The following is a 14,088-nucleotide window of genomic DNA, read 5'->3' as shown; positions in this document are numbered from 1 at the left end:
ATTTTCATTCCTAATTCGATTATAACGATTATTTTCATTGAATATTCGATTGAAATTGGATTTCAATTATTGCTAGGTAATACTCAACGATTCTTGGTCGGAATTGCATAAATTGTCTTCAATGAAACTGATTCTAATTCGTTGTTTTTGTTGATTTTTTTAAAACTATTTTTTTCTACACAAACGTCTAAAGTTAATTTTTTTCAACTAAAAATTTCGCGTAAATGGGGAATGAATATATGCGGACAAATTCATATAGCAAAGTGAAAAAGATGATCCCCGAACACAAGAAATGTGTTATTGGTGCAATTAACGCCATTACACCATCCTCGAAAGGAAAAGATAAACCATGCATTCTCGTTGCAACTCGGAGAGGCCTATATTTCTTCCGTCATGGAATATTAGGCTTTGGTGCAACACTTCGAGAATGTTATTTCATTCTAAATATCGAATCAATTGAATACATTGATGAAACAACGCGCGAATTCAGAATTCACAAGAAAAGACCGATTAAATTTGCAAGTGAAGACATTGACGTACTTGTTGAAGCTCTTTTAATGGCTGCTGCAGATTTTTGTTTTGGATCATCATTACCGCATCAAATTTCATTGCTAGAATATCCACAAGGAGAGAAACCAGAGTGTCCAAAGGTAACTCGACACGACAAACTTACAATGTCACGATACAAAAACGTATGCATTATAAATGATGACAAGAAAGATATCTCACACTTATGTGCTCTTGAAATTTACGAAAATTCTAACAAAACTACATTCTATATTGACAATATTGCTGCTCAACCAGTCAATACAGAACAATTATCTTATTCCATTGCTCATGAAGGCACAGTTCACACAGTTGTATGTCAAAGCTTTGCTCCACAGAATGTTTGTTTGATGCTTAAGCAGATTATGAAGATTTCTCGTTCAGTTCGTTCACTTGAACTTATTGATTATGATGATTTGTTTTTTGAAGTCGGCAGATTCGGTAAAATCAAGAATGCCGTTGTCAATTCTTTATCAATCATCAGATGCTTCAAGAATCCTGTTCGATTGATCCAATTTTTGATGGAATTCAGGTTCTACAGAAATTCTTTTCAAAAATTAGTAATTGATTCATGTCGTCTCAATCTTAAATGTGCAAAAGAGCTTTCCAAGATCCTCCAGACATTCCACTGCTTCCGTGCCCTTGAAATTCTTGTTCTCAAGAACATAGAAACAGATCCAAAAGAGAAAAACGCTGCATACATTTCAATTTTCAATGCATCACAAAATCTGACATTTCTTTCACAGTTTTCCATTGAGTTTTGGTCTCCTAAAATCCAGATAACACCTGAGATTTCGAATCTTTCTCTTAAATACATCACGCAGCTATCTCTTTCTAACTGTGTAATGACTGATATCCCTGATCCTGTTTTTTGCAGCACAATCAAACGTTTCTCTTTCAATGGAACATCGTTTAGTTACAGAACACTTCAACTTGTCATGGATGCATTAAACAAGCATCCTATTCCTTTCGTTCTTGACTTAACTGATGCAGACATAACTATCAAAGATTGGCAGATATATTTCGAAAAGAATGGTGGACATTTCACTGATAAATGCTATGAATTAAATTGGTCAGGAAATCCAATTATTCCTCAAAACATTTCTTATTTGACCAATTATTTCATTCGTTCTCCAAACCTGAAATATCTTGATATTTCTCGCTGTTTCACAACAAAATCTCTTAAAGTGTTGGATGAATTCTTCCAAAGTATTAATGGAATCCCACTTTGGGGTCTTGGTTTCGATGCAGACACAAAAACATCTTTAGGATCAGAAATTATACAAAGAATCATGAAAATTCCAACTTTAGTTGTTTTGTCTGTTAATGGACAGAATCTCAAAGCAAAAGATATCAAAGATCTCATGAGATTACCACAACTTGGAGAGCTATCTTGCGATGGAACTACAATAGATACTCATAAAGATCTTTTCGAACTTTATGACAACGTTCTTCTAAAACGTGACACAATTTTTGCACTTCTTCCTCCAATTAATGATGTTTATAAAATAAGGGAAACAGATGACCGAGAAATTGTTCAGTTCAGAAACAGATGCGCTGAAAAACTTCTTCCTGGTGATGACATTGTTCGCTCTGAGTATTACAATGATCATGGAAATGACATGCGTTTGTACAAACGATATCTTGGAACATTCCCTGTTTCTAGACGTAAAGGTACTGTTCGTGATAAATACGCTTTCTTTGATTACGTACAAAGACAGTGCTATGAATCATCATTACACCAAACTGTTGTTGAGAAAGTCAAGAACTCTTTTAATGATGAACAATGCGTTCATTTCAATTCTGTTTATGTTGTTCCAAATGAAAAAGCAGAAACACCTTTTGAAGAACCAGATTGGCTTCAATTCATCATCAAAGAGAACAAGATTCGAAAGAAAAACAACTTTGTTCCAATTCCTGCTCCACCTCTTGAAGGAGAAGAAGAAATCAACACACAACCTCTCACAACTGATTTGGACACAACAACAAACGACAACGAAGAAGAAAAAGAAAAAGAAAACAACCAAGAAAATCAAGAACAAAAACCAGAACAAAAAGAAGTTGTACCAGAAAAAGTTGAAGAGAAAGTTGAAGAGAAAGTTCCAGAAAATGTCCAAGAGAAAGCTCAAGAAGAACAAGTTAATAATAATGTTGAACAAATTATATTCCCTAATTCGAATGAAAATGATAAAGAAAAAGATAAAGTTAGTGTTAAATCAGAAAATTCATCAGTTAAGATAATTCCTCCTAAAGATAGTGTTTCTCTTGGTGGAGATCCAACGAATGCATTAGCAGTTTCACAGAGATCATCAACAGTTGGTGACAACTCAAGTCGAATTGACATTAACATCAGCAGTGATTCCGAATCATATCCATATTATTCAACAAGTGAATCAAAGTCACACAAATCGAATAAATCACTTCCTAAGTCACCAATTGACAAACTTGCAGAACAAGATCATTTATCTACTAATAGCAGACCACAGATCATTCAAACTAATGAACAAGAAGCAGATAATAAATCAGTTTCACAGACTAAAGTTGTTTTACCTCCGAAAGACGACAAAACATATTCATATCCACTTGAAGAAGAGGAGGAGGAAGAGGAAGAAGAAATCGGATCAGACGAAAGTTCTATTATCAGAGCAGAAATCAAATATTCACAGAAGATGTCACGAAAACTTTTGTCTACACCTCCAAAGTCACCATTCTACATGCGAACACCTCGTCCAGAGCCATTACAAGAAGGCGAATTCAACTCAGATGATGAACGAGAACTTGCAGCATCAGTTGCAGCAAGTGAAATGGAGCGAGATGATGACCTTGTTGAGATTGACACTCCTATTGTTAGTGGCTTAATTGTTCGACCAATTCCAGTTCGTCCTGGTCCACATGATTTCGGCTCAGTTAAATCACGAGGTCTTGATGAAGGAAATCATGACAACAAAGATCAAGAGAAAGAACTTTTGGCATTACCAAGTATTGGTGGTATTTATGGTCGTATCCTTCAACAACAGAAACAAGTCACAATAACAGCGGATGATAATGTTTCAAGTGATTCAGATGAATCTAAATTTGAGAAATCTCGTGGCCGATTTTCATCTCCTAAGTTTACTAAAAAAGTCAAAGAAGAAGACAACGAAAGCAAGAATGAGAAAACACTTGGAGAAGTTGATGCTCAACTTCCATTACCAAGATCAGGTATCCAAGGCAACCAAAGATTCAAACTCTTCCCATTTGAAAAGACGCGAAACAAGAAACAGAAAGTTATGCCATCAGGCTTAGTTATTATTCCAGACGAAATCCTCACAGGAAGTAGTGATACAAGCGATTCAGATATTGTTCCTATTTTCAAAGAACAAAAGTCACCCGATGGCAAATCACCACGTAATCTTCGCCAACGAAAACGATCTACAGCAGCAGCATCTCCATCAAACAAAGATGAAAAAGAAGATAACGAAGTTAAATCAAGAGATGTTAATAAACCAGAACAAGTTGATGATGATAATGATAAGAAACCAGAAGAAGAAAAGCAAACTCCTAAAGAAGAATCAAAAGAAAAGACGAAAACAAACACAATTGATGACAAAGAACTTTCTAAAACAAGAACTAAAACTAGAACGAATACTTATGATGATGACAATGATCAAACAAAGACGAAAACAAGAACAAATACATATGAATATAATGATCGAACCAAATCAAAAACAAAGACTAGAACTCGAACACATACAAATACATATGATGATTCTTATGATTCATATTCAGATTATGAAGACACCAATGAACGAAAGATGAAATACAAAGGAAGAAGAAATCACAGGAAACCAAACAATCGAAGAAGAAATCATCGTCATCATCGAACATATGATTATTCTGATTATGATTCATATCCATATTCAGATTACGATTCATACACAGACTATTCTGATGAATATGATGATTACAGTTACTCTGAAGAACGTGATCGACGAAACAGACGAAACAAGCGTCCAAACAAGAATAGATACAACAGAAGACACAATCATCATAGAAATCGCAGACATCATACATATCAATCACGAGATTACACAATTTCTAAAGACAATAAATCATCATCAGACAATGAATCACTTGAATCTCTTCGCAATGTCAGTGAAGTTAGTCTTCACAACACATACACGAAGACAAACACAAAGGCATACACAAATACTAATAACGATGGCTCAAACAACAATGATAGTCGCGACATGATCATTGTCAATGCAAGTTCCGATGCAGAGTTTGTTACAGTTTCTACCATTGAATCCGGTGACGAAGTTTTCCAATTTGTCTCAGTTTCTACAACTACAACCACAGACAATGAAGGTGATGCAGTTCAATGGATCAAAGCACCAACACTTGATGAAGAAGATCTTCATGAACTTGTCACAACAACAGAAACAAACGAAAACAAAGAAGAAAATAATGAAAACAAGGATGAAGCAAAAACTAAAACAAACGAAAATACAAAAGAAACTAAAACAAACTCAGAGTCATCAGAAGAAGAAGAAATTGAAGAAGAAGAGGAGGAAGACTTTGAAGAAGAAGATAGCGAAGAAGAAGAACAAACTCGAACAGAAACTGCAACTAAAGAAAACGAAGAAAATAAAGAAGAAAATGATTCTAAAGAAAAAGAACCAGAGCATGAAAAAGAACAAGCAAACTCAAGTGATTATTCTATTTCCAATTCAAAGACAACAACTACAAACGAACAAGAAAATGACTCTGATAAATCAGAAGAATCCAACACAAAAACTAATGAAGATGATGAAAAAGAAGAGAATCAAAATGATGAAAATAAAGAAGAAGAAAAATCAGATTCATCATCATCTAAATCAGAAGAAGAAAAAGAAAAAGAAAGAAAAGAAGAAAACAAAGATAAAGAAAAGAAAGAATTATTATCAGATAAATCATCAAACTCATATCCTGAAGAAGAAGAGGAAGAAGATTTTGAAGAAGAGGATGATGAAGAAGAAAAATCTGAAACCACTTCATCACATGATGAATCAAATAAACCAGAAGATGAAAACAAACAAAATGAACAAGAACAAGAAGAAAATAAAGAAGAAAAATCCGAAACTTCTTCATCTCAAGAGTCAATTAAATCTGAAGAAGGAAAACAACAAAAAGAAAAAGAAGAATCAGAAACATCATCTTCATCTCAAGAATCAATTAAATCTGAAAAAGTCAATAAAGAATCATCAGATGAAAACAAAGAAAACTTCAAAGAAAGAGAAATATCTAGAGATCAAGAAAAAGATAAACCAAAAGATACTTCATCATTGAGTGAATACTTCTTCGAAAATAATGGAAAGAAGAACATTTCAATTCTTTCATCAGTTTATCAACGAACACAGAAATATGATGAACACAGTTCTCCTCTATTCACAACAGAACGTCCTCCTTCACACTCTGTTTCTATTATCGAAGTTTCACCATCATTTGTTACCACAAAACATGATTTTGTTTCATCTCCAGTTGTAGGATTTCACAACAACATTTCCATTCTTGACAACAATGAAGACACAAAGAAGAAACATCGAACACGCAAAACTAAGAAGTGAAAATAACCATATATTATAACTTTATATTGTAATTATTATATTATTATTTTTATATTTTATTGTAAATTATTTCATAATTTCATTCTTGTAACTGTTTTAGAAATTCTTCAAGAATCATCTACTTTTTAATTCATTTAAAGAAGAGTAATTCATTGAAGGGTAATTCTCTTTAATAGGGTGATTATCGTAGTACATTCTTTGAAGATATGGAATTTATTATTTATTAATATATATAGTACATGAAATAAGTTGTGGACAACAAAAAAAAAACTGTAGACATCTTTATGCAGAGAGTTTACATAAGAGCCTTGTGAAAAAATAAATATTTGGTGAAATGCGACGACATATCACCAAATTTTTTCGGGTCTGTGATTACTTATTCTTGAATGTCAGAAAGTGGTAATCAGAGGAAGTAAAATTGAGAGAGAAAAAATTTGGTGCCTTCAGATTTTTTTTTAGTTGTAAAAAACAAGTGTTGATTTCTATTTTAGTCTCGAATTACTATCATAAACAAAGATATAAGAAAAAGGAATACATGATTAATTCATTATGATTATGTTTTTCGTACTTTTTTACAAAGATATTGACAAAAGTTGTTATTCAAGTGATGGAAAAAGCCTTTCAAAAGTTAATGATGCATCACCTGACCTCATAATATCATCTACATGCGAAATTATCCAAGATAAATGCTTTTACCAACTCAAAACTTTATTTTCCTTTTCATTTCAAGAAAATCCTAACTTAACAACAATTGGAGAGAAAAGTTTTTCTCACTGTACAAATCTCACCATAATAAATCTATCATCATGCGCTAAACTTACAAAAATATCTTCTTATGCATTTTCTGGCTGCTATAAAGTCAATCAGATACTTTTACCAGAAGGACTCCTTGAAATTGAAGGTGGTGCATTTGGAGATAATCATCAAGTGACCAGTATTATCATACCAGCATCTGTTAAAATAATAGGAATTTGGGCATTTAATGGCTGTTCTAAACTACAAAATGTTACTTTTGAAGAAGGATCAAATTTAACTTCATTAGAATGGTATGTATTTGGTTATACTGCAATTACTTCTTTTCAAATTCCAGAAAAAGTTTCTTATCTCAATGGACAAGCATTTGAAGATGGAAAATTAATAAATTTTACAGTTCATCCTAATAATAACTACTTAACAGTTAAAGATTATGTTATTTATTCAAAAGATAAAAGTATTTTGTTTTTTATTTGTAACAAAACAGGATATGAAATTCCAAATTCAGTCACAACTATTGGAACGTATTGCTTTTCATATTCAACTATTGAAACACTTATAATTCCAGAAAATGTGAAAAGGATTGAAGATTATGCTTTCTATGGTTGTGATAGTTTGATAAATGTTACTTTTTTAGGTCAAATAGATTACTTTGGTAGTTGGGTATTTAGTAGCTGTGAAAATCTTGAATTAATTATATTCCCTAATTCACCAATGACTGTTGGCGGATCTTGGTTTGTTACAAAATTTTCGCCAAAAGTCAATTTGTCATTCACTTGCAAAACTCTATTTTATAATTCTCAATATATTTCTTCAATTCAAAGAAATACAAATGTTTCAATTTCATATCTGAATGAACCAAATCTTATTATTACACCAAATTGTTTGATTATGAATTCTGATCAAACCATAATTTATGAATATTGGGGATACATACCCTCTTATTCATTTATTAGTATTACAATTCCTAAATCTGTCAAAAAAATCAAAGAAAAAGCATTTGAAAATTCTATAATTTATAATTTTTATTTCACAAAAGATTCTCAAATCACTGAAATAGAAAATGATGCATTTAGAAATTGTTCAAATCTGAGATCATTTAATTATTCATTCCCTAAATTACAAGCATTAGGAATGTCATCATTTAAAGATTGCATTAATTTAGAATCTTTTACATTTTCATCACCAAATTTGACTGTTATGAGTAATGCATTTGAGAATTGCAGATATTTAAAGAAAGTTAGTAATATTAGAAATATTCCTGATAATTGTTTTTGTGGATGTACTAAATTAGTAGAAGTTACAATTCGAGAAGGATCAGAATCCATTGGATATAAATCATTTGAGAATTGTTCTTCATTATTATGTATTAAAATTCCACAATCTTTTAAAATTATTTCCAAATATTCATTTCTTTATTGTAAGAAACTAAAATCAATTATATTCAGTGAAACAAACTCACTTGATACATTTTCAATTAATTCTATTTCAGAATGCGAATCTCTTACAAATATCAGTAATTTTTCATCAGAAAAATACAAATGTATTGATAATACTTTATACTACAAAAACAATAATAAATGGGAACTTATTTTTCATTTGAGTTCCTCAAAAGACAAAGAACTCAACATTAGCTGCGATGTTATCTGTAGTTATTCATTCAATTCGAGCAACAACATTGAGAAAATCAATATTACATCAGAAAGTGTTTCTGTTATTGAAAAACATTCATTCTACAACTGTTTAAATCTGAAATACATCAATTTCCCACTTTCAGTTTCAGATGTTGAGATTGATGCATTCCATGATTGCAAATCCATTCGATGTCCTCTTATTATTGAGAACACATCCACAGATTATCTTCAAATGATTGTTTCTTCAGGAATTCCTGAAAGACTTATGATTTCATGTCATATTGCACATGTTTCGAATAATCTTTTAAATCATAAGTCTTTACGTTATCCTTCTGCACATCTTTTCTGGAAACATCTTACTAAATAAACTATTTTTATTTTATCATAATGAACAACATCTTTGTTTTCTAACTTATTCATCTGGGGATACAAGTTTAAGCATATCATAGTTTTTCAAATCGATATTTATGAATCTTAGTAGTCTGTGAGATTCTAAAATATCTTTGTTGTTTTGATTAGCGCTATTAATTAGATATATTATTAATTAAAATGAATGTGTTAGCAGTACTAACAACCAAATACGGATTATAAAATTTTTGATCAAGAATTTCGAAAACATCACTTGAATAGTTTCATTATCAATTTTTATTGTTACCTCTTTGAAGACAATTCTTAGGAAAATCGAGAAAGATTAGGAGGATATGATTTTCAATAACTTAAAGCGTATTCCATTACGTGTGAGGTTTCGTAAAATCACATTACCAAATCTAATTTTAAACTAAAAGCGTTATCAAATTTTTTTTAGAAAAATGTTGAAAGTTCCTACTACTACAGATGACTTTTTGATTAACCAGATTATGGATGAAGCTGAGTTTTTCTCAAAGAGCCAGATGCTGTACTTTGAACGAAACCAAATCTTTCAATCATACGTTATTACAACTCATCCACCAGCAACAAATACAGACCCTCCAGGAACATATGCTAAATTGCATCCTTCATATGATCCCTCTAATCTTTCTCCACAAAATATCTTCAGAGCAGGTCAATATGCTGATCCACATGAAATTAATTACAGATTATTCCAACAAAACCCATCACAAACATTCTTTGTTCAGATTACCAGCCAACAGCAAGTACTTTGGCTTATCTCATTGCCTACAACATATATGTTATTCAATCAAAATTCATTAACTACCCAATTATTCAAGAAAGTCAAAGAAGTGTCGATTAAAGGCAATAACATTTCATTTTTAAAGAACGACAAAGAGATCAAATACCCAATTAAAGTAAATGAAAATGGAAATTTGGAATTTACAGTAGGTTATGTACAAGATGTTTTGACGAAAGCTCAGCAATTTGGTTCATTTAATCTTTTCTTCCGATCTTTCTTTGGTATTGGCGGATATCCAGCAGTAAAACCACAAATCGAATCCTATTTCAGAGCTTTAGTCGAGAATGTTCAATTCCTACTTATTTTCTCATTACTACGTAAATCAGTACCTCAGCCTGTCGTTAATGCATGGCTAGAAGCCGCTGGCCATAACATTATTTCATTAGTTCCATTATCTCTTTATTACTACTTCAATTCCTTTACCGATCCCAATCTAGTCTTCAGGCAAGACTCATTCCTTACCAATCTTCTTACCAAAGTCATAGAAAAAGACCAAGGAATGAAAGATTTCCTTTCAAGTATTGATATTCAAGCCGAAGACCTTGGCGAAGAGTTCTTTACCAAATTCGAGCAAACGGAGCTCAATCCTCTCTCCCATTTCCTTCTTTACCACGCATTTACAGAAGCAAGAAGAGCATTTCCAACTCAAGGAGCCGAATACTACGCAGTTTCAGGTATTTTGTTCCTTAGAATCATGACTCCTTATTTGTCCTACAAGAATCCTGGTTCTTCAAAGAGAATCGCAACTTTGACGTCTTTGTACAACATGACTGAGTCAAAAGTTGGAATAGAAAAAGTGAAGAGAATGAAAGACATGATTTCGAGATTTGAAGTGTTCCCTGACGAATTCGGTATCGAGAAATCACCGCCAACAAGCCTCAAGTCAATAAATGTCCTCATGCAGTTCATCAACGAAAATGCACAGGCTTTCTACGACTTGTCAAAGACAATTGACGTCAAATCAATTGCTGACAAGTACTACACAGTTATGACTGGAAAAGCTCCAATTGACGACGGACCGGTCAGAGATCAGCCTCCTGATTTCGATGAACCATCAAATGAATACTCAGGAATGGAAAGTGAATTGTCAAATTTAAGCCAAGATGATTAATGTATAATAAATGTTTCAAAAGTGTGTCTTTTTTTTAATCATAAAAAAAGTTTTTTTGTTGTCATTATGAGCTTTATAATAGATTAATTCATAAAATGTTTTAATGGCGTACTTTACGCCCATATAACATTGGTTCTATTGAAGATTCATATTCAAAATATGTTTCACACTTTTTCTGAGAAACTTCAAGCCGATAAAAAGTGTGAATACATATTTTAATAGGTTCTGATACTTTTTTCGGGCTTATTTTATAAGCCCGTAAAAAGTGTCAAACCTATTGATCTTCTTTTGAATATTTGATGACATTCTGAAGAATAAGCAATGAATATGAAAAGAAGTTGTCATCACATCTTATTGCTATTTGAACGAAAGTTTCAGTGAACGTTGGAATATTAAAATTTGAAATCGATAATATATTGTTTTGGTTTGAAAATATGTATATATTCTTTAGGTTGTCAAGCATTTCATCAATCATATTTTGATTAAAGAACTCAACAAGTTGAAAATAATCCTGAAATGGATCTAAATCTGTTTTTGGAATATAATCATCATTGTTTTCTACTTTAAGATCTTCACTGACTAAAGTAAATGTTGTATTTTCGCTTGGTGTTGTGGATTCTTTAAATTCATCCATGCAAAGATTTTATTGAAAGGTCTCTCACTAAATCTCAATTCTCATTTTTAATATCAGATCTGATATATTCTTATTATAGTAACCGTTTTAATTAAGGGTTTCGTTTTGTGAAAAAAACGTACAATACGCAATTTCGCTAAAAAAACAAAATTAGCTAATTTCGACCTTTGACTCCACTCAAGACGTCACTTTTTTAATTTTGCGGTATTATATTTTTGGAAAATCTTTATGAATATTATATAAAAAGTCTCTTTAATATCTATATTTCATATTTTTATCGATTTTTAAAGTTTTGCGAAAAGTATTCAATTATTTTTGCTATTGGTCGGGTAAATGTCAGATTTGCGACATTTTCTGATATGATATTCAGATTCTACGTTGATAATAATGCTTATAGAACCCTCTTGCTATTGTGTCAAAATTGCGAAACGATAGCAAAAATATCTCGCATATCAAAATTGAGATATTGAGTGAATTATGCATTATAGAGATTAAAAATCTGATTTGTGAAAACATCTCATCAGTTCTAGCTAATTCAAAAATCTTTACTATCTTATTCGATTAAAATGAAAAGGGAATAGTTTCATTATGCTTTAAATGACAGCCTTATAATATAATCATAGTTTTCGCTCAATATGCAGCATTTTTTTTCGAAATCTATGGTCAATATCCTAAATACTGATTGCTTTGCATTCATATCTCTTACATTTTCTATACCCACATCACTATTCATTGCTATTCCTATCTTTTTCATTTTTGTTTGTTTCTCAATAATTCTCAAAAAACATGATAACTTGATATTTGTAAATATCATACTTTATAACGTAAATAAGAACTTGACCTATTAAAGAAAAGCAGTAATGAAAAGAAAATCTGAAATTCATAAAAAATTACAAGTTTTCGATGTGACAATTAGCTTAATTAAACCAGGTAACAAGATTATATAATTGTATTTTCTATCCAATTATCCATATAATATCTTATCCAGAAAAAATAACTTGATCAATACCAAATGATTTTTTAACTAGTAAATAAAGTATTTTCTTTACACACACATTGTATATCATAGTTTTGTTTTTTGGTTTCGCAAAACATCCAAAAACAAATATGCTATAAAAGTGACAATTTTAGCAAAACGAAACCCTTATTTTAATCGTTTTCATTTCATATCACATGCCGGCATTTGTAAACTAACCCACTTTTTGCAACCTTACCACCTACTACCTTATATTAATGCTATACTTTTTTGCAATTAAAAAATTTGGATGTGTCAAAATCTGGAAAAATTGAAAGAAATATCCAAAAAATTTACCATTGACTGATGAAAAACTGTAAAAGAAAAAAGAAATCCGTCATTTCTTCTTCAAAGAATGAGAGATTAATTTTTCCAATTTTTCAAAGATTTTTTTTCTAAAGTATTCACAAAATCTAGATTGAGAGGCGGTCAATGACTTTTGAGGGGAAATTAACGCATGGAATTTAATATTATTTAGGTTGATATTCTTGCTTATTATTTCAGAAAAAAAATCTTAAAAATTTCAATATGAAAATTGAAAGCAATTCAAAAAAATTGCTAACATGTAAATTTTAATATCCTATGCATAATTTCATATTTTGAACATTTTTTATTTTTGTTTAAAACTTAAAATTTTGCGAATTTAATATAATTTATAAAATATAATACGTATATATATTTAAAATACACTAAATTTAATTGTTAATTGACGTTTTTGGGAATGAATTTTATCAAAACATGCCTGAATCCGAAAATTTGAAAGAACGAATTACACAATCATATATGTAGAATTCAAAATACAAACTTAAAGATTGTATACGTTTAAAATTATTCAGATTGTGTTTGATTTCCACTCATTCTGTTTCTTTTGAACTCTAACACTAACATTTCATGATGATTACATGATCCATTTATACATGGTTGAATTGTTCCAGATTCTACCAGAAAATCAATCCAAATTTCTCAATGCATTCATGTTGATTGGACAAAATTTAAAATTTATCAGCCTGTTTCCAGAGAAACTCATATATTCCCTAATGAAATGTAATTTTTGCTACATTTATTTCAATCAAATTTCAAAAAATTGACTGCAGAGCTTGAAAATGTGATGAATCATGTTGTTATTAGATGTACATATTAGATTTACTATTTCCAAAAAATGCTCAAATTTGAATAGTTTTTAGAAAATTTGGAATTACACTCCTTACATTATATATAATTAAATGTTTAAATTTTATTTATTTTTCCCTTTTAATTTTATAACTTGCTCTATCAAAACTAACCTCTCAATTGAAGGCCACAAAATCTAAGTAGTGAGGGTACACAAATTTTGTATGGAGTACGGTTCAATTTTTGAGAGCCTCACTACTTAGATTTTGTGACTACCTTATAAAGTTGTTAAAATTTCGAGAGATTTTTTAAAGTCCTCTCTTCATATCAAACTTACGAGTTAAAATAGAGCTTCTTTCTGAGTTGACTGTACATTTACCATTCAAATTTTTGAACCAATCATAAAATATTTTCAGAAGGTCAATTACATGAACGGTTAAATCGATATTATAGAATCTCGTATAGATCCAAAAAAAGGCTAATGTCATGCATGGATTGAATAAAAAACCAACAATTTTTTAAAAAGTTG

General features: G+C 30.8%; 3 protein-coding genes across 3 annotated transcripts; all 3 read left to right on the top strand.

Moving 5' to 3' along the window:
• Nucleotides 1-209: 209 nt before the first annotated feature.
• Nucleotides 210-6,202, top strand: TVAGG3_1004520 (axon ensheathment; the record flags this gene model as incomplete). The annotated part of the gene is made up of 1 exon (XM_001322516.2): nt 273-6,131. One exon carries the CDS (start codon nt 273-275, stop codon nt 6,129-6,131), a length of 5,859 nt encoding a protein of 1,952 aa, XP_001322551.2.
• A 374-nt stretch (nt 6,203-6,576) lies between these two features.
• TVAGG3_1004510 (ribonuclease inhibitor domain-containing protein) lies at nt 6,577-9,078 on the top strand (the record flags this gene model as incomplete). The annotated part of the gene is made up of 1 exon (XM_001322514.2): nt 6,681-8,885. The coding sequence occupies one exon, from the start codon at nt 6,681-6,683 to the stop codon at nt 8,883-8,885; it is 2,205 nt and encodes a 734-aa protein (XP_001322549.1).
• A 104-nt stretch (nt 9,079-9,182) lies between these two features.
• Nucleotides 9,183-10,975, top strand: TVAGG3_1004500 (GTPase activation domain, GAP family; the record flags this gene model as incomplete). Its single annotated transcript, XM_001322513.1, has 1 exon — nt 9,328-10,800. One exon carries the CDS (start codon nt 9,328-9,330, stop codon nt 10,798-10,800), a length of 1,473 nt encoding a protein of 490 aa, XP_001322548.1.
• Nucleotides 10,976-14,088: the final 3,113 nt, after the last annotated feature.

The sequence above is a fragment of the Trichomonas vaginalis genome, chromosome I (genome assembly GCF_026262505.1).
Source record: "Trichomonas vaginalis G3 chromosome I, whole genome shotgun sequence".
NCBI classification, from domain to species: Eukaryota; Parabasalia; order Trichomonadida; family Trichomonadidae; genus Trichomonas; species Trichomonas vaginalis.
This window is presented reverse-complemented; position numbering and strand designations above follow the sequence as displayed.